The sequence below is a fragment of the Scyliorhinus torazame genome, chromosome 10, assembly GCF_047496885.1.
Source record: "Scyliorhinus torazame isolate Kashiwa2021f chromosome 10, sScyTor2.1, whole genome shotgun sequence".
NCBI classification, from domain to species: Eukaryota; Metazoa; Chordata; class Chondrichthyes; order Carcharhiniformes; family Scyliorhinidae; genus Scyliorhinus; species Scyliorhinus torazame.
In genome coordinates this window covers 187,236,874-187,262,748 of record NC_092716.1, presented here as the reverse complement: position 1 = coordinate 187,262,748, position 25,875 = coordinate 187,236,874, and the positions used below count along the sequence as shown (strand labels likewise).

Sequence of the window (25,875 nt, the reverse complement as noted above, 5' to 3'; positions counted from 1 at the left end):
ACAAACTACTTGAAACAGTTTTTTGAAGACATCTAGCCAGAGCCTGCAGGGGTTCTAACAGGAGCCAAATCTGTTATGGGAAGCAAGTATTATTCTGCCATTGGGATGTAGGATGGATTGGGAGCTGAATGTTTTTTTTTGTTATTTAATTGGGCGTAGAGTTAACAAGTAGGGCATCGCGGTGGCCCAGTGGTTAGCATTGCTGCCTCACGGCGCTGAGGTCCCAGGTTCAATCCCGGCTCTGGGTCACTGTCTGTGTGGAGTTTGCACATTCTCCCCGTGTCTGTGTGGGTTTCACCCCCACAATCCAAAGATGTGCAGGGTAGGTGGATTGGCCATGCTAAATTGCCCCTTAATTGGAAAAAGTGAATTGGGCACTCTAAATTTATTTTTTTTAAGGGTTAGCAAGTAAGGATATTGTATTCACTGTTTTGACTAGTATTGTGTAAGGGGCAATGATAAGCTATTTTTGGGCGTGATGCCAAAGATTTTAATATTGTATTAATAATAAAGTTTTGTTTCAAAATACCAAATCCCTATTTCTTCGTGCAATCACTCCTGGAGCAAAGTATCCTTTCTGTAGAACCTTACAAAATAAATTAAAATGTTGGGGTCTGGTCTGGGATTGTAACAAAATTGGGGGCTCGTCCAGGATCTTAAATATAATTAAATGTTGGTTTATTGAACTTAAAGACAGTGGGTTTGTGTGGAACGCTTTCATTCTTTCAGGCTTTGAAGTTTAAATAGGGAGTGGCTGGAGATGGCTCTTTCAGTTGCAAAACCTTTCCTAGGGTTGGAAGAGATTACTTGGTATGGTTTACAAAGGGAGACTAAAACAAAACTTTTGTGTTTGTGGAGAAGCTGAAGTTATCTAAAGGAGTGAGGAAGGTAGAGATAATACAAGCCATAGCTCAACATTTGAATTTGCCAGAGACACAGCCTGAATCATTGGAATTAGATAGAATTCAATTACAAATGAAACAATTGCAAATAAAAGAAAAGGAGAAATTGGCAATGGCAGAAGAAGAGGAAAGTGGGCAGAAAAAGAAAAAGAGAAGGCTTTTCAAAAGGAAATGGAAAGCTGGAAACCTTGAGGTAGAAATGGAAACATTAGCAAAGGAAAAAAGGGATAAGGAAAAAGAGAGTGGATTTAACTTCAGAGATTGGAACTGTAAGGAGAACATCAATGGAAAATGTTGGAGTTAAAGGCAGAAGCTGAGGATAGTCTTGAGGAAGAATAAATATTTCCCAGTCAAAGATTTAGTAGGGATATGTTTAACTTTATTCAAGCATTGCCAAGATTTGATGAGAAAGATGTGGAAGCTGTTTTCATCTCATTTAGATTGGACTCGATTTGATTTATTGGCATGTGTACCAAGATACAGTGAAAAGTACTGTTCTGCCTACAATCCAGACAGATCATTCCATACATGATAAAAAACATAAGGCATACATAAATACACACTGTAAATACATGGGCACAGGCTTCGGGTGATGCATACGTATGTAGTACTACTCTGTAGAAAAGATGTCTGAAGAGTTCAGTCCAGTTCATAAGAGGGTCATTCAGGAGTCTGGTAAAGCGGGGGGGGAAACTGTTCTTGAACCTAGTAGTGTGTGTTCACAGACTTTTGTACTTCCTGCTCGATGGAAGAGGTAGAAAGTGAGATTAACCCGGGTGGGAGGGGTCTTTGATTATGCTGCCCAAAAGAGGTTTGCTGGATCCCAGGACGCAGGTGTGTCCTAGTCAGATGACAATAATAAGGTTATCCTGGAGCTGATGCATAAGCTAGCACATGGCCAAGAGATACAGGAGGGGATGTCAGCGACACTCGAACAAATGCATAGCCGATTGAAGGAGTCCCAATGGCTACATGCGCAGGAGTTGGCGCTGCCAATGCGTGGCACCGAGGCCAATGTTGCAAAGGTGGGCTTGGAGCACGACCTCAGCGGCATGGGTGGTGTTGTCCAAGGCATGGCTCGGTCAGTGATGGCCGTGGCTGAGGAACAACATCATTTTTTTTAAAATAAAGAGGACCCAATTATTTTTTCCAATTAAGGGGCAATTTAGCGTGGCCAATCCACCTAACGTGCACATCGTTGGGTTGTGGGGGTGAAACCCACGCAGACACGGGGAGAACTTGCACACTCCACACAGTCAGTGACCCAGGGCCGGGTTTCAAACCCGGGTCCTCAGCGCCGTAGGCAGCAATGCTAACCACTGTGCCACAATGCTGCCCCCAGGAGCTCGACATCATATCCCACTCGCTGGGGGACGTGTCCCAGATGCAGGTCGAAATCGCCAAGCGTGTCCCATGTGCAGGTGGGCACTGCCGAGGCATTCCAGAGCATATCTCAGTCACTGAGGAGCAACGCTGGCCGGGGTCTTCTGCCAGGGCTGGAGGAGGGAGGGCAGAAAGAGGGCTGTAGGGTCGAGGTGGACAGGCACAGAACACCATTGCTCAGTCGGCAAGGTAGCCATGCAGCTGTACACACTGCTAACAGCCCACGGGTCGTATAGGTGTCCCCCCCGGGCCAGCCCCCGCAGGTCCCCTCTGGCCCCAGCCGACCCATCAGCTGTATGGGTGCACTCCAGTACAATCAGTGCCATCTTGTTGGCAGGGATGAGTGTGTGTGGGAATTGTAATGTGTATATGTCAGCCTCCCAAGTGTCAATCACGGACCTGGCGAATCCTGCACCCTTTTTCATTGGAATCGATTGTGTTCCACGTGGCGCCAGTGCTAGCCCCAGAACAGCTGCTGAATCGATCCGATAGATGCCTCAGTCTGTCCTGAAATGGTTTCTTCTTAAAAGAGTATCCAATTCCTTTTTTTTCCCCAATTGAGGGACAATTTAACGTGGCCAATTCAGATACCTGACACATCATCTTTTGGGTTGTGGGGATGATACCCACACAGACACGGGGAGAATGTGCAAACTCTGCACGGACAGTGACCCGGGGCCGGGATCGAACCCGGGTCCTCGGCGCCCTGAGGTAGCAGTGCTAACCGCTGAGCCACCATGCCGCCCTGTCCTGAAATGTTTAAAGCTAAGTGGTGAAGTAATTCCTGGGAACACCTTGGCCACACAGACTGGTTCAAGAGGAGGCCCCACACACTCCCACCCTTTCACAGGACAACTAGGTGTGAGCACCCATGCTGGCCTTGCCAGCAAGACCCACTTCCTCAGAATTGGTACGAAAAATAATATTTAGCTTGAAAAGCAGTCTTTAGGTCTTTTCAGGAATTTCAAGGATTCTTGAATGTTCTGACATATTAACAAGTTGCGAAAAAGCTACTATTACAGGCCTGAGCAAGTTTACCCTTGTCCCATCGTGGTGCCCACTTCCCATTTTCTTAAGTAAAATGCCCTCCTTCTTTCCAATGGTCCATTTACTACATGGGCGACACTGCTAGACCAGACTGCATTGCCCAGACCCACTTCCTTGCTGATTTTGTTGTGGGTCAGGGTGTAGAAAACTCCAAAGTATATCATGGAGTTCACCTGGCCTACAACTGTGTATTCATTTTGGTTACGGGGAGCACTCTGGCCTGCCTTTCAGGTGTTATTCAACAGATGCCTTGACTACTTTTAATCAAAAACAACGTTTATTCTATGAATTTAGTTAACATTTTTGTAAACACACACAGTAAGTATTTTTATCAACTACCAACATTAATACCCCACACAGCTACAGTACTCTATGTATAATCCTTAATAAATTTCCCCCTTTAAACTGTTCCAATTTAGTAACAAGATCCCATAAACCAGAAACCCCTTTTCAAAGGTGTGGCCCAGCACACAGCACCCAAGACCTGGTATACACTCTTGTTTCCTTTTCAAAACATCAGGTTTGAATTCCTTCCAGAAAGCAGTTATTTCTTTTCAAGTTATCATGTAATCTGGAAACAATTTTAAAAATGCAGAGAGAGAGACTCCAAGACACTTGTCTGAATACAGCAGCCAAAAGTGAAAACAAAAGAAAAAATCTTAGAGCCACACAACAGCTCCCAGTTCAAAAACGAAAGTAAAACCCAAAGCCACAGCCCAGCTCCACCCACACAATGACATCACTGAAGCCATTTGATAAGACAAAACATTTCTTAAAGGGACACTCCCATGACATTTTCAACTGGGTTCTGGAATGTAGAAAGTTACGGGGTAACTTGACTGAAGTGTTTGATCATTTTGAAAGCAGTTGATAGGGTAGATAGAGGGATACATCTTCTGCTGATGGGAGAGTCCAGAACAAGGGGACGTGACCTGCAAATCAGAGCCAGGACATCAGGAAAGAAGTTAGGAAACAATTCTGCATGCAAAGGGAGGTGGAATCATGGAACTGTCTCCCATCAAAAAGCAAAGGCGATAGTAGATGTTTTGCTAGAAAGCATACAAAAGGTTGCGAAGCTAAGACAGCTGGACGGGGTTAAGGCAAAAATCAGTTCTGAACTAATTGAATTGTGGAACAGGTTTGAAAAGCCTCCTTAGGTTTTCTGTGATCTCCCTTGTTCACAATCTCAGTGATCTGTCTCTACGACATTTCCCTATCTCCTTGTAACGTGCGTGTCCGTTGTGAAGAGTGGGTAGCTCATAAATCGAAGTCCATATTTTGCCCGTGTGTTCCTTGGAGTGACCCGCCCAGTCAGTAAGCGAGCCTTATCTAGTCGTGATGGAGCAACCTGTTCGAACAGAAACAAATCCAGAAAGTTATTGGGTTTAATGACTCATCCATTAGACGGCACCCAATAGTGCCACATTTCCTCAGTTCTGATCCTAAGTGCCACACTGCTTCAGTATTAACCTTTCTTCCTCTGACAGTGCAGCACTCCTTCAGTGCAGACTCTCTGACACTGCAGCACTCCCTCAGTACTGACCCACTGACAGTGCAGCACTCCCTCAGTACTGACCCTCTGACAGTGCAGCACTCCCACAGTACTAACACTCAGACAGTGTAGCACACCCTCAGTACTGACCCTCTGACAGTGCAGCACTCCCTCAGTACTGACCCTCTGACAGTGCAACGCTCCCTCAGTACTGATCCTGTGACAGTGCAGCGCTCCCTCAGTACTGAGCCTCTGACAGTGCAGCACTCCCTCAGTACTGACAATCTAACGGTGCAGCAATCCCTCAATCCTGACCCTCTGACAGTGCAGCATTCCCTCAGTACTGACCCTATGACAGTGCTGCACTCTCTCAGTACTGACCCTCTGACAGTGCAGCATTCCCTCAATACTGACCCTATGACAGTGCTGCACTCTCGCAGTACTGACCCTCTGATAGTGCAGCACTCCCTCAGTACTGACCCTCTGGCAGTGCAGCACTCCCTCAGTACTGACCCTCTGACAGTGCGGCACTCCCTCAGTACTGACCCTCTGACAGTGCAGCACTCCCTCAGTACTGACCCTCTGATAGTGCAGCACTCCCTCAGTATTGACCCTCTGACAGTGCGGCACTCCCTCAGTACTGACCCTATGACAGTGCAGCACTCCCTCAGTATTGACCCTTTGGCAGTGTTCCACTCCTTCAGTACTAACCCTATGACCCCACAGAAGTTGCTCGACTGTGACAATTACTCTCTGCCACGGGAGAGGTTGTCGCAAAAATCCTCCTCAACCGCCTCCTCCCAGTGGCTGAAGAGCTCGTCCCTGAGTCTCAGTGCAGCTTTCGCCCATCAAGAGCCTCAATGGACATGATCTTCAGTTTGCGACAAATGCAGGAAAGGTGCAGGGAGTAGCATCAACCTCTGTACATGACCTTTGATCTCAGGCATGCCTTCAACTCTGTTAACTGTGAGGGATTGTTCAGTATCCTCCTCAGATTCGGCTGCCCGCAGAAATTTGTCACCATTCTCTGCCTACTCTACCTTGAAATGCAAGCCATGATCCTCACCAACGGAACGACCAAAGACACAATATGTGTGTACACTGTGGTCAAACAGGGCTGCATCATCGCCCCAACGCTCTTCTCTATCTTCCTTGCAGCAACACTCCAACCCCATCACCCTGAAACTCCCCGCTGGAATGGAGCTAACCTACTGGACAAATGGGAAACTGTTCAACCTCTAGGCCTCCTGGCCAGAACCAAGACCACCCCATTGAGCTGCAGTACGTAGACGGCGCCTGTGTGCGTGCAAACTCAGAGGCCGAGCTACAAACCATCATCGACGCAATCACCGAGGCCTATGAGAGAATGGGCCTCAGACTAAATATCCAGAAAACAAAGGTTCTGTACCAGCCCACTCCTGCCACACAAAACTGCCCCCCGACTATCAAGATCCACGGTGAGCCCCTGGGCAATGTGGAGCATTTCCCATACCTGTGGAGCCTCCCCTTGACGGGCAGACGTTGACAGTGAAATTCAGCATCGACTCCAATGTGCCAGGACAGACTTTGGAAGCCTGAGGAACAGAGTGTTCGAAGACCGAGACCTCATACCCAGAACCAAGCTCATGGCCTACAGAGCAGCCATGGTCCCACCCTCCTGTATGCATCACAAATATGGACAATGTTCAGCAGAAACCTCAAATCCTTGGAGAGATATCATCAAAACTGCCTCCACAAAATCCTGCAAATCCACTGGCAGGGTTAACGTAAATGTGAGTGTCCTCTCCCAGGTCAATATCTCCAGGATCGAGGCACAGGTCATGCTCAGCCAGCTGCGATGGGCGGGCCACTTTGTCCACACGCCCAACAAAAGACTCCTGAAGCAAGTGCTCTACTCCGAGCTCTGCAATGGCAAGTAATTACTAGGAGGCTACAAGGGCACTCTGAAAGCTTCCCGAAATAAATCCCTAAATAAATGCGACATCCCCATCGACATGTGGGAATCCCTCACCTTAGAACACGCAAGCTGGAGAAAAAGCATCCGCGAAGGTGCCAATCGCATCGAGTGTCACAGGGTGGAGCACGCTGAGACCAAGCGTAATCAGAGGAAAGAGAGCACAGAATCCAGAATGTTCCACCTACCCACCTCATCCAGCACAACCTGCCAAACCTGTGGCAGGTTCTGCGGATTCAGGATTCAGCATGGTAGCATTGTGGATAGCACAATTGCTTCACAGCTCCAGGGTCCCAGGTTCGATTCCGGCTTGGGTCACTGTCTGTGCGGAGTCTGCACATCCTCCCCGTGTGTGCGTGGGTTTCCTCCGGGTGCTCCAGTTTCCTCCCACAGTCCAAAGATGTGCAGGTTAGGTGGATTGGCCATGATACATTGCCCTTAGTGTCCAAATTTGCCCTTAGTGTTGGGTGGGGTTACTGGATTATGGGGCTAGGGTGGAGGTGTTGACCTTGGGTAGGGTGCTCTTTCCAGGAGCAGGCACAGACTCGATGGGCCGAATGGCCTCCTTCTGCACTGTAAGTTGATTCGACTTTTCATCCACCACAGAACCCACCTCCCCAGAGTGGAAGCAAGTCAACTGCAACCTTGAGGGACTCACCCTATGTCAGTGCTGCAAAGTTCAGTACTGACCCTGTGACACTGTTTCACTCCTTCAGTACTGACACACTGACAGTGCTGCATGGTTCAGTACTGAGCTTGGAACAGTGCTGTACTCCCTCAGTACTGTCCCTCTGGCAGTGCAGCACTCCCTCAGTACTGTTCTTCTGACAGTGCAGCACTCCCTCAGTACTGTCCCTCTGACAGTGCAGCACTCCCTCAGTACTGTCCCTCTGACAGTGCAGCACTCCCTCAGTACTGTCCCTCTGACAGTGCAGCACTCCCTCAGTACTGTCCCTCTGACAGTGCAGCACTCCCTCAGTACTGTCCCTCTGACAGTGCAGCACTCCCTCAGTACTGTCCCTCTGACAGTGCAGCACTCCCTTAGTACTGACCCTCTGACAGTGCAGCACTCCCTCAGTACTGACCCTCTGACAGTGCAGCGCTCCCTCAGTACTGACCCTCTGACAGTGCAGCACTCCCTCAGTACTGACCCTCTGACAGTGCAGCACTCCCTCAGTACTGTCCCTCTGACAGTGCAGCACTCGCTCGGTATTGACCCTCTGACAGTGAGCACTCCCTCAGAACTGACCCACTGACGGTGCAGCACTCCCTCAGTACTGACCCTCTGACAGTACAGCACTTCCTCAGTACTGGCCCTCTGACAGTGTTTCACTCTTTCAGTCCTGACACCCTGACAGTGCTGCAGGTTCTGACCCTGTGACAGTGTTGCACTACCTCACTACTGCCCTGTGACGGTGCTGCACTCCCTCAGTACTTGAATGCTAGAATGTGGCTGGGTATAAATTGGATACCTCTGGGAAATTGGACCACCATCAAAGGAGCAGGTACTGTACTTGGATCAGCTCTGGTCTGCCAGGCCTCACTGTGGCTTAGCAAACGTCCAGGAGCAGAAAGATAAAGTTCATTATACTCCTATAGGTTCAGATGCAGTCCTAGACCCCCCCCCCCCCCCTTCCCCAGCACCCCCTGGCCGCCGCCCATGTCTGCTGCCAGATACTGGGAGAGGGAATCTGGAGAAGCTCAGGTGGCAGGGTAGTAGGAGGTGGGTCAATGAAAGCAGAGGTTTATGAAAGCATGCAAACTTGAAAAGGAAACATTTACAGGCTCTGTGGAAAGAGCAGGGCGGGTGGGACCAATTGGATAGTTCATTCAAAGAGCCAGCATGGGCATGACTGGCTGAATAGCCTCCTGTGATTCTATGATTCACATTGTGGAGGCAGGAAATCTGCACTGGGTTTTCTCACCGTTTGGGGCAAGCACAGCGAGGTACAGGAGAGAAGGGGGACATCCGACCCACTCTTTACTGAGGGAAAGAGATGAGGAAGCATTGAGAGAGTAAGAGCAGTACTTGGAGGGGGAGGGATGAGGCAGAGGAGAAAAATGGAAGCAGCCAGGCGCATGTCTTCAGGTGTCCTGGTCCACCCAAACTGGAGGTACAAGGCCATGTCCTGTCGCACATGGACTGTAACTGCATGTTTTTACACGTCTTGTTCTCAGGGATGTTTCTGAGTCACCAGCTATTTCAGAAGCTGTGGGTCAGAAGGTGCCAACCTTTGATGTGGCGTGTATGTTAGCACAGCGCCAATTGTGATTCGTACCTTTCAGCTTATACATTTGGTCACTTACGGTTAAATGTAACCCCTCAGCATCACTCGATCGTCTGGACATCTGAATTGGAGACTGCGGACTGGAGGAATCAGGAGTAACTAAACCTGGAAATGAGGGGCAGACAGAGGGTTTCACACCAAGTTGTCAAGAACAATCTCATTTACCGTTGTCTTATTTGGTAAAACACGACGTGTTGACTGTGGCTCAGTGGGTCACATTCTCACCTCTGGGAATCAGAAGGTCAGAGATTCAAGTCCCACCCCAGTAAAGTACAGAGGGAATGCTGCACTGTCCGAGGCCTTTGAGATGAAACATTAAACAAAGCTTCACCTGCCCTCTCAGATGGACTTAAAGGTCCCACAGCCACCATTTGAAAAGCAGGAGAGTTCTTGCCAGCGTCCCAGGCTATATTTATCCTTCAATGAACATCACTCAAAAGAGAATATCGGTCATGATCTCACTGCTGTTTATAGAAGCTTTCAGTTTCCACATTACATAAACGACTGCACTTCAAGGTACTTAAAGCTGTAAAATACTTTGGGACCATTTCCATCATCTCCCCTGCGGCGGTTTCCTTCTTGCAAGGCCGGTAAACCATTGAAGTCTCGGACCAGAAGATCCTGACAGCGTGCAGGGCTGGAAAATTCCAGCCTTGGAGTGGGACTTTGAGCCCACTATGTCCAGATGGAGATAGGGCTGCTATCCACTATGCCCGGTCCACACTCACACAGCTGACACACAGGGCAGGATTCTCCGCTCCATCAGCCATGCCGCTCCCTGGCTACGGGATTCTAGCCTCCCGCCGATTGTCAATGGGATTTCCCATTGTAACCACCCCAAACCGCCGGGAAACCCACTGATGGGGGTGCGCTGCCAGCGAGAAAATTGAATCGCAACAGCGGGAGAATTCCAGCTACAAAATTGGGGTGGAGCTGGATGGAATTTATGCAGCAGAACACCTGAACTAACACAGTACTATCTGCACAAAGTGTGCCCTACCTGGAACCTGCAACACCAGTCTGCTGGAGATCCTTGAGAAAAGGGGCATGGAACACAAGAAAAACACACAGAGTGGAACCAGAGTTGCCGAGAGGGTTACGCATGAACAAACTTACCTGGTAACGAATCTGATGGCAGAGATATAAGACTGGATTGTAGATAGGAGAAAATGTCTGTCTCTCCCATGCTGTGAGACCACAAACTGCTGTGTTCTGTGAGGCTGGAAGTGTTGGACTGGCGACGTGCGCCTTTTGAGGAAAGAAGAGCAGAGATACTTCCCCTAGGATAAGACATAAGAGGATGGTCATTAATAATTATCAGCTCATTATTATTCAGTCTCCTCAGTAGTTTAAAACGGTGTTGTATTTGGCCATGGCCAGGCCACTATTTCTGGGCATTGCACCTCACAAGGATATATAGGCTTTGGAGCAAGTTCAGCCCACATATACCAGAATGATATCTGGACTCCAAAGGTTAAACTATGAGCTTCCACAAATTTGGGAAGTGGAATTAGTTTGGGATTGATACAGGACTATGACGGGGAGCAGGGCAGTGGGATTAGTTTGGGATTGATGCAGGACTATAGGGAGAGAGTTGGACTGTGGGATTATTATAGCTACTAGCCAGCATGTACAATGAGGTAATGGGCTGCTTCTGTGCTGTAAACTCTATTGTGGTGGGTGCAGCAAGTTGAAGGACAAGCTGTACTTTAGTATGTATTCCGTGAAAGGCTTTTATTGAACTGATTTTAAGATGTCTGCTCCACACTCAGATGGCTAGGGCAAATCTGTTAGCCACACAGTACAGGATTGCATTTACAAAACCCAAACAATGGAAACCATTACAATTGCACGGATCCACAGCATCTAACTGACTGTTGAATTCTAGCTACAGGGCCAGTTGTGTCCTTGACGCAATTGTGTGTTACCTTTTCTGTACCGGCACAAAGTCTGTCCAACTGTTTATCTGAGCATTAGGCTGAATCATTATTTCAGGACTGGGAGCCCAACCTTCTTCCTTCATACACTGTTCCTGTGGGGACCCTGCTGGAGATGTCTGCTGTTTGTTCAGGGGCACAGGGACACATTCGTCTGAGGCATCATCTTTCACATCAAAGGAGTTAGCCGCAGCCGAGAATCTGTGCGAGGGGATGTACCAAGCAATGGTCTGGAGAGAACCAGAATAGATAGCAATAAGTCATTAACATTCAACTTTCGCAGATTTGCATGTCTTTCACAATCCAGTTCTTGTCGTACATCTGTGCATTATAGGACAGTGTCGCATCTTTGGGATATTACTTCAGGTCATTGAGGTAATCGCTGGGTCGCTCCAACAAGTGGGCCTCAATCTTTTATGACCTGGAGTGCACCACCCACTCATTATTGAATCAAACAGTAGCCTGACGGAGTGACTGTAGCAGATTTTACTCCACTCATCCACATCTGAAGTGGATTGTATTCTGTCCTATGAATTTTTCCTTTCTCTTACAGAACTGAGGGGCAAGTTTTGACTTCACAGAAATGGATTATAGTCCATTCCAGTGTTTATGCTCCACACAAACCTCCTCCCAACCTTTTCATCTCACCCGAGCAGCATATCCTTCTATTCATTTCCCCCTCGGCCTCATCTAACTTCCCCTTAAATGCATCTAGTATTCACCTCAACCACTCCCTGTGGTAGCGAGTTTCACATTCTCACCACTCTCTGGCAAAGAGAGTTCATTAATAAAACTATCTTATATTATAGCCCTTAGTTCTGGTTTCCCACAAGTGGAAACATCACTGGTTTAATAATAATAATCTTTATTAGTGTCACATGTAGGCTTACATTAACACTGCAATGAAGTTAATGTGAAAATCCCCTCGTCGCCACACTCCCGAATCTGTTCGGGTACACAGTGGGAGAATTTAGAATGTCCAATTCACCTAACAAGCACGATTTTCGGGACTTGGGGCAGAAAACTGGAGCACCCGGAGGAAGCCCACGCAGACACGGGGAAAACTCCACACAGTTTGTATAAAATATTGGTTTAACACAGTGAGATGGATTTGTCTGCACCCCCTCAATATAGAATAGAATACAATAGAATATATCAAACAACAAAGAGCCAATTTACTTTCTCTTTAAACATAAACCTTGAACTGAGGTGAGGAGACTGGGACCATTCATTTGTACCTGGAAATTGTAATTGGGGCTAACAGCCAGTGTAAGAGCAAGATTTGCAGATTTGATCTCTGACTGTGAGAGACGAGGTGGCTGCTCATTTACACCTGATGCATCGCATCAGGCAGCATTTAGAGAGGTTTGAGTGCCCCAGGCCATTTCAGCACAAGTTATCTGGGGTCCACTCCTCTCTCTCCTTTACCTGTCCATTTGATTTGCAAAGCGCTGTGGTACATTGTGGTCCACTCTGGAATCTGTGCTGCTCTCTCCACACAATGTCAGATGGAAGTCTCTGGGAGATATCAGCCGCTTCAGCCCAAACCTGCTTAGAGAAACAAAGTGAAGTAAGGCATAGATGGATAGGTTCTTGATTAATAAAGAGATCAGGGGTTACGGGGAGAAGGCAAGAGAATGGGGATGAGAAACATATCAGCCATGATCAAATGACGGAGCAGACTCGATGGGCTGAATGGCCTAATTCTGCCCCTATATCTTATGGTCTTATGGCGTAGGGTTGAACACATGCACACAATGGATATTTTAATGCGGGGCTGTAATTTGCTTCTGAGTTCCTTGGTTATTCTGATGGGATCATGGAGCAGGAACAGTAAGAAAGGACTAACTTTCATTGAGCATCTTTCACGTCCTCTGTGCATCCCAAAAGATCTGACAGCTAAATTACCTACTTTATGATGTATTATCACTGTTATGAGGTAGAGAAATGCAGCAGTCAATTTGTGCACATCAAGACCCCACAAATATTTATTCCATCAGTAAAAGTGATCATGAAGCTGTTGATTGTTGTAAAGTCCAACTGTTTGACTGATGTACTTTAGGAAGGAAAACCTGCTGGCCTTACCCTGTCAGGAACTATATGTGACTCCAGAAGCACAACAATGAGCTTTGACTTTTAACAGCCCTCTGAAGTGGCTGAGCAAGCCACTCAATTATATTCCCATCTAAAGAATCTATCCAGAGTTGGGGAGGATAAATTGCCTGACTATTACTGGTTGGACCTTCAGTAGCGGTGACAGGCCTGACTGAAAGCCTGTCACAAATTTTCAACCCAGAGCAGAATCTGAGGCTTAAAGTTTCGCTCTTTCCCTTTCTTTGATAATTTTGATACTTTGAAACGTGACACTGAAACACTTTCATGTAGATGGCTGGATAGATATGCAGATATATAGATGGACAGACTGACAGATGATAGTAACTTTGAGACAGATTACAGCAACAGACAAACCGTGGCTAATAGTATACAGACAGTAGCAATAGACATGCACTTACCGTGAGATATCGCAGGTTTGGGAGCCAGGTGTGCTGTGGGAAACGGTACAGGGAGATTGGATACACACCAATTCTCTGCTGCAGGGTGTAGCCACTGAGATCCACGTTCTTGTCTGGAGAGGTGTTGAAGAGTCGGACAAAACAACCTTTGCAATCCACCTCCTCTATCTTCACACAAGTGGTTTCGCTGGAGGCAGAGGAAAAAGACAACTTAGATTGTTCTGAGTTTGAGAATCTATTGTGAGTTTGACGTGCTATTGAAGGACTTGTGGTATTATCATAAATATAAGAACTGCAAGGGTTAATGAAATGTCTAGACCAGCCACTAGAGGGAGCTAGAGTTACAAGTATATAAGACATTGATGCTAAGCCTTGTGGGAGTTAGAAGGCAGTAGAAGATGGCGAGGCATAGGAGCAGTTGTCTATTTGAGAGTTTTGTAGTTAGAGATAGCATAATGTAATATAGTAACCTTGAACTTTATGAATGCATATGAATCTTATTTAATAGTGTTAATAAATTAGTTTTTTTCGTTAACAAAGCTTGTTGTTCTTTGTTCAAGACTACGCATCCAAGCCATCTAGGTGAAGCAAAACAGAGAACTACACAGGACTGATTGGTGCTGCTGACCCCTTAACCCAGCAGTGATGGGGAGGAAGCTGTATTGATTGATAGTCATGCTCTGATTAAAATATACCTGGGCTATTTCATAGTTAGCCATTTCTAATCAAACAAACAAACATAAGAATTGGGAGAAGGAGTCGGTCATTCGGCCCTTGACCCTGCTCTGACACTCAATAAAGATCATGGCTGATCAGATTGTCATCTCAATCACCACATTTCCCCAGCCCCAATAACCTTGATTTTCTTATCAGCCAAAAATCTATCTTCTTCTCCCTCAAAAATATTCAATGAACCTGCCTCCACTGCTCTCTGGGGAAGAGAGTCCTAAAGATTAAAGACCTTCTGAGAGAAAACATTTCTTATGATCCCCATCTTAAATAGAAGAAGCCTTATTTTTAAACAGTGTCCCCTAGTTCCAGTCTCTCCCCCAAGAGGAAACATCCTTTCATCACCCACCTTGTCAAGTCCCCTCAGGATCTTATATGTTTCAGTAAAATCACAGAATCCCTACAGTGCAGAAGGAGGCCATTTGGCCCATTCAGTCTGAAAAAGCATCCTACCTAGGCCCACTCCCCCACAACCCCACCTAACCTGCACATCTTTCTGATGCTAAGAGGCAATTTATCATGACCAATCCACCTAACCTGCACATCTTTCTGATGCTAAGGGGCAATTTATCATGACCAATCTATCTAATCTGCACATCTTTGGACTGTGGGAGGAAACAGGAGCACCCGGGCGAAACTCACGCAGACACTGGGAAGAAAATGCAAACTCCACACAAACAGTCACCCAAGGTCAGAATTGAACCCAGGTCCCTGGCACTGTGTGGCAGCAGTGCCAAGCACTGTGCCACCATGCCACCCCATGAGATCACCTCTCATTCTTTTAAACTCCAATGGATACATACCCAGTCTGTCCAACCTTTCCTCATAAGATAACCACCCCCATCCCAGGTATTAGTCAAGTGAACCTTTTCTGAATTGCATCTAAAGCAATTATGTTTCCTTAAATAAGGGGACCAAAATTGTACACAGTATTCCAGCTCAGGTCGAACCAGCGCCCTGTACAACTGTGGCTAAACACCCATACTTTTACATTCCCTTCCCCTTGCAATAAACAAGAACATTCAAGTTGCCTTCCTAATCAATTGCTTTACATTTATATTAACCTTTTGGCATTCATATATACAGGACAGCCAAATCGTTCAGTACCTCAGAGTTCTGCAATCTCCCTCCATTTAGATAATATGCTGCTTTTTTATTCTTCCTGCCAAAACGGACAAATGCACATTTTCCCACATTAAAATGCATTTGTCAGATTTTTGGCCACTAACCTAAGCTATCTTTGCCCCTTGCAGTCTCCTTACGTCCTCCTCACAACTTACTTTCCTACCTATCGCCAACAAATTTAGCAACCATACATTCAATCTCTATATCCAAGGCATTGATATAAATTGTAAATAGTGGAGCCGCCAGCAATGATCCCTGTAGCATTCCACTCATCCCATTTTGCCAACCCAAAAATGATCTACTTATGTCTACTCTCTGTTTCATCAGGTTGTTGAGAGAGGGATTATGCAGCAATTACGAACAGGAAAGCACAGACAGCTACACCAATCACAGTGAGGGAGAGAACTGACAAATGCACCAATCACAGCGAGGAAGAGCACTGATAGCCGCACCAATCAGAGAAAGGTAGAATAATGATGCACCAATCACAGGAAGGGAGAGCACTGACAGATGCACCAATCTGAGAAAGGGGGAACAATAATGCATCAATCACAGGAAGGAAGAGCACTGACAGGTGCACCAATCAGAGAAAGGGGGAACAATGACTGATGCACCAATCACAGAGGGGGAGAGACCACTGACATGCACCAATCATGAGTCACCGGTATAGTTAATGGAAGATGACAGATCCACATCGGGTTGCTCTTCACTGGTACCTGGACATTGCTGGGTTCCCATTGACTGTGAGATGTGACGAGGCAGAGTTCTTCACTGTCGATGACTCCTGGGTGGTGTGTGAATCTGTTAAAACAGGCAGATGTTTACAGCATTAAGAGTATGGAGAATAACTCACCAATGTGCGAGAAAATGCTGGGAAAACTCTTTGCAAGCCACTCAATGAAATTAAGTTTAACAACTATATCCTTCCCCAGCTTACTGGCACTCTGTGGGTACAGCTGGATAGAGCCAGTGTTTGGAATCTCACTGAATGCTGGCACACTATTCAGACAAGATGTTCAGAACCCATCTGAATCAACATTTAATATTAGCAGACTGATTTGCACCCAGGAATGGGAACCCCACCTGTTATTTTCTCTTTTTAGCTTTGGGACACTAAGGTGTCTGTCACTAATGAGGCTGTGACCACCTGAGTCAGCACTGAGCAGCGATCAAACCGCATGTCTCATGCCCCGGGGGATTCAATCCCACACACACACACAATAAAATTAGACAAGCAGACAAATCCAGAACCAGGGGTCATAATGACAAGGCAGTCACAAATAAATCCGGTAGGGAATTCAAGAAAAACGTCTTTACTCAGGGAATGCTAGAATGTGGGACACGTGACAAAAAGAAATAACCGGAGTGTGCAGGAGCGACGTATTTAAGGAGAAGTTGGAAAAACACACGAGGGAGAAAGGAAACAGAAGGATGTGCTGATCGGGTGAGGTGAAGATAGGTGGGAGGAGGCTGCTATGGCGCACAAACATTGTCATGGACCTGTCGAGCTGGGTGGCCCCTTCCTGGGCTGTAAACACAGATGTAAAATCAAGGTACAAATTAATGTCCAAGTTTGAAACAACTTGGATACCAAAGTGGATATTTTATCTGTACCTTGCAGCTTGTCACCCGGGGCAAGTGCAGAGGCTGGTGGAGACACTGGAGGTCCAAACATTCCCAACTCGGAGCCTTGGCCCGTCCCTGACACCTTACCCTCACTCTCCTCCTTCACTCGGAAGTCAGGACTTCTTCCGTCAGATTCTGTCTGACCCCGTGTTTCAGAACAATCCTCTCCAGAGCTTTTGCAGAACCAATCAGCCAACTCTTGGTGAAGCCTTGATTTACAGAAAGGGGGGGCAATATTAGCAGCTTCTCAAGAGAATTCTTCACTGATAATCACAGAATAATAAAGCTCACTAATGGAGTTCATTAAGTCATCGTTTAAATGCTAATCATGCCTTGTTGTCAGCCATGTATCAGTGGGTAGCACTCTCGCCTCTGACTCAAAAGGCCCTGGATTCAAGCCCCATTCAGATTTTACCCAACCTTGATCTGCAGCTCAAACTGATCAATGTAAAGGTAGATTGGAATTGGAAGACTTATAATGATCCTGTGAAGCATGTTGGGATAATTAGGTTAAAGATACTAGATAAATATAAGTTGCCCTGTTTTAACATGAGTATAATCAGAAGGCGGCACTGTAGCACAATGGGTAGCACTGTTGCTTCACCGCTCCAGGGTCCCAGGTTTGATTCCCGGTTTGGTTCACTGTCTGTGTGGAGTCTGCACGTTCTCCTCGTGTCTGCGTGGGTTTCCTCCGGGTGCTCCGGTTTCCCGCCACAAGTCCTGAAAGACGTGCTATTAGGTCATTTGGACATTCTGAATTCGCCCTCAATTTACCACAGGCACCGGATTGTGTCATCTAGGGGCTTTTCACAGCAACTTCATTACAGTGTTAATGTAAGCCTACTTGTGACAATAAAGATTATTAAAAGATTATCAAAAGACATGGGGCGAAATTCTCCGGAAACTGGCGCCCAAAACGACGCAAATCAGTTGGGCATCGTGCTGCACCTTCCGCATCTTTGGGGGCCGAGCCCCAACCTTAAGGGGCTAGGCCCGCGCCGGACGAATTTCCGCCCCACCAGCTGGCGGGAAAGGCCTTTGGTGCCCCGCCAGCTGGCACGGAAATGACATCTCCGGGCAGCGCATGCGCAGGAGCGTCAGCGGCCGCTGACGGCATTCCCGCGCATGCACAGTGGAGGGAGTCTCTTCCGCCTCCGCCATGGTGGAGACCGTGGCGAAGGCGGAAGGGAAAGAGTGCCCCCACGGCACAGGCCAGCCCGCGGATCGGTGGGCCCTGATCGTGGGCCAGGCCACCGGGGGGGCACCCCCTGGGGCCAGATCGCCCCGCGCCCCCCCCCCCCAGGACCCCAGAGCCCGCCCGCGCCGCCTTGTCCCGCCGGTAAGGTAGGTGGTTTAATCTACGCCGGCGAGACAGGCATTCTAGCAGCGGGACTTCGGCCCATCCGGGCCGAAGAATCGCGGGGGGGGGGGGGGGGGGGGAGGGCTGCCTACCGGCGCGGCGCGATTCCCGCCCCCGCCGAATCTCCGGTGGTGGAGAATTCGGCAGGGGGCGGGGGTGGGATTCACGCCAGCCCCCGGCGATTCTCCGACCCAGCGGGGGGTCGGAGAATCTTGCCCATGATATACGCTGAAGAATTTACTGCTACTCAAGTTCACTTGAGTTCAGTGGAATGAGTGCTATACTCCAAATGAACTAGACTGTGGTACCTGTTCTCTCCACCTGCCCGCTGTCTTGTCACCATTTCACTCTCGTCCTGTGAAAGAAGTGGCCTTGTTTGTACAGCTGACCTTTCATCAAGTTCACGAAGCCGCTGCCACAATACCTGAGCACAGCAAACAGCGCAAGACCATTAAGCCCCCATTTATACATTGCTATTTACATTTGTGAAATCCCAAGTTTCTTTACCCGTCAGTCTGGCCTCAATAAAAGTCGAGATGGATTTGCAGGTACAGCATTAGTTATTTTATTTAGCTTGCAAGCTTGGTTCATTTCACAGAAGCATAGGACACATCTAGTCTCCTACATCCAGGAAAGCAAATGAACAAAGAGACAAAGGGATCTCTGCAAATCAATTCAAATGGTATCAAGTTTCACATACACAATTCCCATAGGTCATCCTATACCCCTCCTGACCTAGTCAGACATTCTGATTGGCTCACTTCCAATCCCTTCCTCTGGCCCCTATTACCCAGCATCCTTTTCTCCTCCTTTGGTGGACACACCTCCTCCTTGCTTTGCCATGCGGTCTGAAATCCTTTGTCTGTGAACTCACCAGAATGAGACTGGCCTATCTCTACATTACAGTAACTAATATCTCTGAAGTAACTATTTTATATCACATTCGTCACATTCACAGGACATTCCACATAACAATTTACAGTTAATGAAGTAGCTGGGAAGTTTACCTGCTGGTGTAATCAACTCACCCTCAACCCCCCTCACTGCTCCATCACCCCCCCCCCTCACTGCTCCTTCACCCCCCTCACTGCTCCATCACCCCCCTCACTGCTCCATCACCCCCTCAATGCTCCTTCACCCCCCTTACTGCTCCATCACCCCCCTCACTATTCCATCACCCCCTCAATGTTCCTTCACCCCTCTCACTGCTCCATCACCCCCCCCTCACGGCTCCATCACCCCCCTCACTGCTCCTTCACCCCCCCTCACTGTTCCATCACCCCCCCTCACTGCTCCTTCACCCCCCTCACTGCTCCATCACCCCCCTCACTGCTCCATCACCCCCCTCACTGTTCCATCACCCCCTCACTGCTCCTTCACCCCCCTCACTGCTCCTTCACCCCCTCACTGCTCCATCACCCTCCCCCCACTGCTCCATCACCCACCCTCACTGCTCCATCACCCCCCCCCCCACTGCTCCATCACCCCCTTCACTACTCCATCACCCCCCTCACTGCTCCATCACCTCCTCACTGCTCCATCACCCCCTCACTGCTCCTTCACCCCCCTCACTGCTCCATCACCCCCCTCACTGCTCCATCACCCCCCCTCACTGCTCCATCACCCCCCTCACTGCTCCATCACCCCTTCACTGCTCCATCACCCCCCTCACTGCTCCATCACCCCCCTCACTGCTCCATCACCCCCCCTCACTGCTCCATCACCCCACTCACTGTTCCATCACCCCCTCAATGCTCCTTCACCCCCCCTTACTGCTCCATCACCCTCCTCACTGTTCCATCACCCCCTCAATGCTCCTTCACCCCCCTCACTGCTCCATCACCCCCTCACTGCTCCTTCACCCCTCTCACTGCTCCATCACCCCCCCTCACTGCTCCATCACCCCCCTCACTGCTCCATCACCCCCCTCACTGTTCCATCACCCCCCCTCACTGCTCCTTCACCCCCCTCACTGCTCCATCACCCTCCCCCCACTGCTCCATCACCCCCCCTCACTGCTCCATCACCCCACCCCCACTGCTCCATCACCCCCCCTCACTGCTCCATCACCCCCCTCACTGTTCCATCACCCCCTCACTGCTCCATCACCCCCCTCACTGCTCCATCACCCCTTCACTGCTTCATCACCCCCCTCACTGCTCCATCACCCCCTCACTGCTCCATCACCCCCTCACTGCTCCTTCACCCCCTCACTGCTCCATCACCCCCCCTCACTGCTCCATCACCCCCCTCACTGCTCCATCACCCCCCCTCACTGCTCCATCACCCCCCCCTCACTGCTCCATCACCCCCCTCACTGCTCCATCACCCCTTCACTGCTCCATCACCCCCCTCACTGCTCCATCACCCCCTCACTGCTCCATCACCCCCCTCACTGCTCCATCACCCCCCCCACTGCTCCATCACCCCCCCTCACTGCTCCATCACCCCCTCACTGCTCCATCACCCCCCCCTCACTGCTCCTTCACCCCCCTCACTGCTCCTTCACCCCCCCACTGCTCCATCACCCCCCCTCACTGCTCCATCACGCCGCTCACTGCTCCTTCACCCCCCTCACTGCTCCATCACCCCCCTCACTGATCCATCACCCCCCCTCACTGCTCCTTCACCCCCCCCCACTGCTCCATCACCCCCCTCACTGCTCCTTCACCCCCCCCTCACTGCTCCATCACCCCCCTCACTGCTCCATCATCCCCCCTTACTGCTCCATCGGCCCCCTCACTGCTCCATCACCCCCCCCCTCACTGCTCCTTCACCCCCCCTCACTGCTCCATCACCCCCCTCACTGCTCCATCATCCCCCCTCACTGCTCCATCATCCCCCCTCACTGCTCCTTCACCCCCCTCACTGCTCCATCACCCCCCCCCCTTACTGCTCCATCGCCCCCCTCACTGTTCCATCTTTATTACGACAACAGTTTCCCTCCAGTTGTCCCCCTCACACCCAGAAGTCTCTGTCACCTGTGCAGCAACTCCCTTTGCTCCAGCTGCCCCCAAAATCTGTGATCCAGAGCATAAGACACAGGAGCAGAATTAGGCCATTCGGCCCATCACGTCTGCTCCGTCATTCAATAATGTCATCCCCATTGACCTGCCTTCTTCCCATAACCCCTGATCCCCTTATTAATCAAGAGATCAAGGGATATAATCTTAACCAGGTAGTTCAGAAATGGAATCATCCAAAGGAAAATTGGAATCAGAATTTCGATTCACCAGAATGATTCAGCAGGGTTAAAATATGAGGATGGGCTAAGCTTGTTCTCCCTCAATGTGTTGACTTAAGGGGTAATTTAAATTAGGTGTTTACAATGAATAAACAAATTGATGGGTTAGAGAGAAAGTATTTCCTCTGGTGGACAGGCGAACTACAACTTGGACTCCCTGAGTGAACTATTAACACACCACAGCAAAGGCAAGGTGAATAGTTGAGTTCTTTAGCAGGAGTTGGCAGTAGGATGCAAGTGGGGAGGAGTGGGTTGTTAAAGTTAAGAGACATTTGTTGGGTGAAAGGATTTAAGATTCAGATCAGCAATGATTTAGTTGAAGTTTGGAACAGGTTCAAGGGGCTGAATGGCCTCCTCCTGTTCTTGTGTTGAGCACAGCGATCGAATCTGGGACCTGGAATTATATGGGAGTCAGCACCGCATGGTGCTCATTAAACAATTACGAGAGTGATCAGACAATTTAACTTGGGCTGAAACAGGAGAGGGACATCTTGTACATCTGCTTAATCATCAGCCATTGTAAACTGACCTCAATCTGTTGTTGGAGAGCTGGAAGACAATGTTGATTGTAATGACGTTCTTGCTCAAACATTCCAGCTAACATCTGACACTGAGCTTCTTCTGACAGCACCTACAACACAACAACATTCCCCAACTCAGCAGGTGTGACCAGTTGTCAGTATAGTCAAAAGACAAATATTTGAGTTTTTTTACAGAGGGTGGTGGGTGTAGGTTGTTAAAATTAAAGTTGTTATGAAGATATATTGGAGAGGTTGGGTCTCCTTGGAGAGAAGACGTCTAAGAGGAGATTTGATGGAGGTGTTTCAAATCATGAGGGGACTGGACAGAGTAGATCGGGAGAAACTGTTCTCACCTGGGAATCTTGGTTGTGCCAGCCTGGCACCTTGGCACTGCCACTCTGGCACTGCCAGGGTGCCTGGGTGACAGCACCAGGATGCCTGGGTGGACAGGGTGGCTGTGTGGGGGACCCTCAAGTTCAGAGATTGGGGCACCCACTCAAAATGGCGGCCCGATCTCTGAGGAGGTAGTCTCTCCGGCAAGTTCAGCTCCCATGACTGAAAAAAGTTCCAAGGATGCGATTCTCCCAAAAAAACAGCGGCCGGAGAATCCCGCCCAAGGTCAATGGACTTCTCCATCGTCTGTGTCTCGCCCGTGACGATCTTGCGGTGGGCAGTGCGGAAGGATCCAGACCCTAAGCTAATTTGTGGCCGATTTTTCAGGGAGTTTCTCGTAGCCCCTTCCGGCGAGTTCCCCACCGCTATTCAATGACACAATAATTTTTTTGAGCTCTGGGGAGTTTCTCACTGATTTAGCCCAACCATTTTCTGCAATGGGGTGCTCTGCTTGCCAGCACTCCAATTGTAGCGAGAGATCAGGAAAGGCCCTGAAAAGAATCCCCAAACCACCCCCCCCAGCCCAAATGCAATCTGGGAGGCACCCCCACCTGATTGCAGGCAGGCAACAAATGCCAGCTTGGCACCGCCAACCTCACATCCTGACAGTGCCTATGAAAGCTGGCAGTGCCAGCTTGGCATCCAGGTGGCACTGCTTGGGTGCCAGGCTGCAACTGCCAGGGTGCCCATATGACACCAGCGGTGCCAGGGCACCACCCTGTCCAATGGGCATGCAGCTGGGGGCCTCAGAAACCATGGGAGACCCCCATCAGTGTTGTTCTGTCTGGTCCCCATTTGCGGGGATCAGTGCTGAATGGCACTCGTCCAAGGTCCCTGAGGCGAAGGGGTTTAATCCCAAAGCTTCAGGTACCTCAGGAATCTGCACATTAGAGTGAGGCTTACTGCCTTGCTCTAATATACAGATTTGCAAAAATCGCAACATTTTGCGAGATCGTGGTGGCTCTCGCGAGGTTTTGCGAGCTGGGTAGATCCTGGGAGCATGGTTTCCCGGAAAAGCAGCTTGCCATAGCGCAGTGTAGCCGATGCGTCGTGCCCATGGGCATTACCCTACACCCCCCCCCCCCCAAGTGAGGACATCCTGCTATGGGGTCCCTGGGAGTCCTGCCTCTTCAGGCACCCCCATGGCCACTTACAGGGCCCTCCCCTTCCAGGACCCCCACCCGTCACCCCCACAAATCTCCCAGAGGCCCCTGCTTACCTGCCCTGCACGCCCCCCCCCCACCTTTCAAACTCCCCTCCACCCTCCTTTCATGGGAATCCACCCTTGGCAATGGCACCTGGGCACCCTCACATTACCACCCTGACACTCGGATGCCTGCTTGGCAGTGCCATCTGGGCACTTTGGCAGTGCCAGCTGGGCAGTGCCAAGGTACCCTGGTTCCAGGGGGCCAACCTGCACTATCGCTGGCCACCCAGAGGGCTAGGGAGACCCCCTTGGATGCTGTTCCGCCTGAGTACCAAACGGCACCTTCTGTGGTCTCACTGGGGATGCCGCAAGGAGTGAAGACTTCTGGGAAACATGCGAGAGGCCTCTCCTGGCATTCACAGCCTCTTCGCACTCGAGCGAGGTCGCAACGAGGCCGGTGGATCTAGACCGGGGAGAAACTCCCCAAGGCCAAGCTGACTAAATGGGTAAATACCAGTTTGGATCTCACCCAAAAAGTCGATGAGAAACACTGCGCCAAACACCAGGTGTGATTCTCCGCTCCCAGGACTAAGTGCCCGCGCCGTCATGAACGCCGTCGCATTACACGACGGCGCGAACAGGGCCCGGGCACTGTGGGGGCCAGCACAGCGCTGGAGCGGTTTACGCCACTCCAGCGTCATTACGCGGCGCCAAATGGGCGCTGTGCCAACCTGCGCATGCGCGGGGAACTTCTTATTGGCATGGCATTGTGCAAAGATCAAAGTAGAGTTCATGAGAGGTCAGTTCTGTTTGAGGAACACCAACCTTATTGTGCAGAACAGTGACTTGCTGCCTGAGATCCTTGGTGCACTGGTGAAGCTGTCTGTTTTCAGACTCCTCATGGTCCAACAGGATTTGATCACTGCTCTGCAGTGCGATTAACGTCGCCAGCTGATCAACACAATAGATTGATCACTGAAAGCACTTGTTGCAAGTCACATCACCCCTTCAGTAAAAGCCTCAATTATTTAGATGAATTGACCAGCCCTTTCAATCCAATAAAGCCTCCGTATGGTAAAGGTCAGTGGGAGCGCAGCACTGCTGGAGGGCCTGTACTGAGGGAGCGCAGCACTGCTGGAGGGCCTGTACTGAGGCAGAACGGCACTGTGGGAGAGACAAGAATTAGGGAGCACTGCACTGTCGAAGGGGCAGTGCTGAGGGAGCGCTGCACTGTCTGAGGGGCAGTGCTGAGGGAGTGCTGTACTGTCAGAAGGACAGTACTGAGGGAATGTGCACAATGTCAGAGGGTCAGTACTGAGGGAGTGCTGCACTGTCAGAAGGTCAGTACTGAGGGAGTGCAGCACTGTCAGAAGGACAGTACTGAGGGAGTGCTGCACTGTCAGAGGGTCAGTACTGCGGGAGTGCTGCACTTTCAGAGGGTCAGGACTAAGGGAGTGCTGCACCGTCAGAGGGGCAGTACTGAGGGAGAGTTGCACTGTCAGAGGGTCAGTACTGAGGGAATGGTATCTACCTCTCTAAGTTCAATAAGTTCTCTGTCCCCTCTCAGCTCAGTGCGGTCTCAGTCCCTCTCAACTCAGTGTGGTCTCTGTCCCTCTCAACTCAGTGTGATCACAGTCTCTCTCAGTTCAGTGTGATCTCAGTCCCTCTCAGCTCAGTGTGACCTCAGTCCCTCTCAGCTCAGTGTGGTCTCAGTCCCTCTCAGCTCAGTGTGATCTCAGTCCCTCTCAACTCAGTGTGGTCTCAGTCCCTCTCAGCTCAGTGTGGTCTCAGTCTCTCTCAGCTCAGTGTGGTCTCAGTCCCTCTCAACCCAGTGTGGTCTCAGTCCCTCTCAGCTGAGTGTGGTCTCAGTCCCTCTCAACTCAGTGTGGTCTCAGTCTCTCTCAGCTCAGTGTGGTCTCAGTCTCTCTCAGCTCAGTGTGGTCTCAGTCCCTCTCAACTCAGTGTGGTCTCAGTCCCTCTCAGCTCAGTGTGGTCTCAGTCCCGCTCAGCTCAGTGTGGTCTCTGTCCCTCTCAGCTCAGTGTGGTCTCTGTCTCTCTCTCAGCTCAGTGTGGTCTCAGTCCCTCTCAGCTCAGTGTGGTCTCAGTCCCTCTCAACCCAGTGTGGTCTCAGTCCCGCTCAGCTCAGTGTGGTCTCTGTCCCTCTCAGCTCAGTGTGGTCTCTGTCTCTCTCTCAGCTCAGTGTGGTCTCAGTCT

The 25,875-nt window shown here is 49.6% G+C and overlaps 1 protein-coding gene across 1 annotated transcript in view; it reads right to left on the bottom strand.

Annotated features, from left to right (window-relative positions):
• Positions 1-1,259: 1,259 nt before the first annotated feature.
• The window catches only part of LOC140384437 (lamin-A-like), a 62,161-nt gene continuing 37,545 nt past the window's right edge, over positions 1,260-25,875 (bottom strand). The window contains exons 6-16 of the mRNA XM_072466139.1: positions 24,487-24,612; positions 22,130-22,231; positions 18,665-18,780; positions 17,084-17,205; positions 16,087-16,171; positions 13,517-13,703; positions 12,432-12,551; positions 10,995-11,233; positions 10,183-10,346; positions 9,086-9,171; positions 1,260-4,680 (exon numbers count right to left, since the gene is read on the bottom strand). Of these exons, the coding sequence (XP_072322240.1) occupies positions 4,546-4,680; positions 9,086-9,171; positions 10,183-10,346; positions 10,995-11,233; positions 12,432-12,551; positions 13,517-13,703; positions 16,087-16,171; positions 17,084-17,205; positions 18,665-18,780; positions 22,130-22,231; positions 24,487-24,612 (1,482 nt within the window). The 3' untranslated portion in view covers positions 1,260-4,545. The remainder of the gene's footprint in view (positions 4,681-9,085; positions 9,172-10,182; positions 10,347-10,994; positions 11,234-12,431; positions 12,552-13,516; positions 13,704-16,086; positions 16,172-17,083; positions 17,206-18,664; positions 18,781-22,129; positions 22,232-24,486; positions 24,613-25,875) is intronic.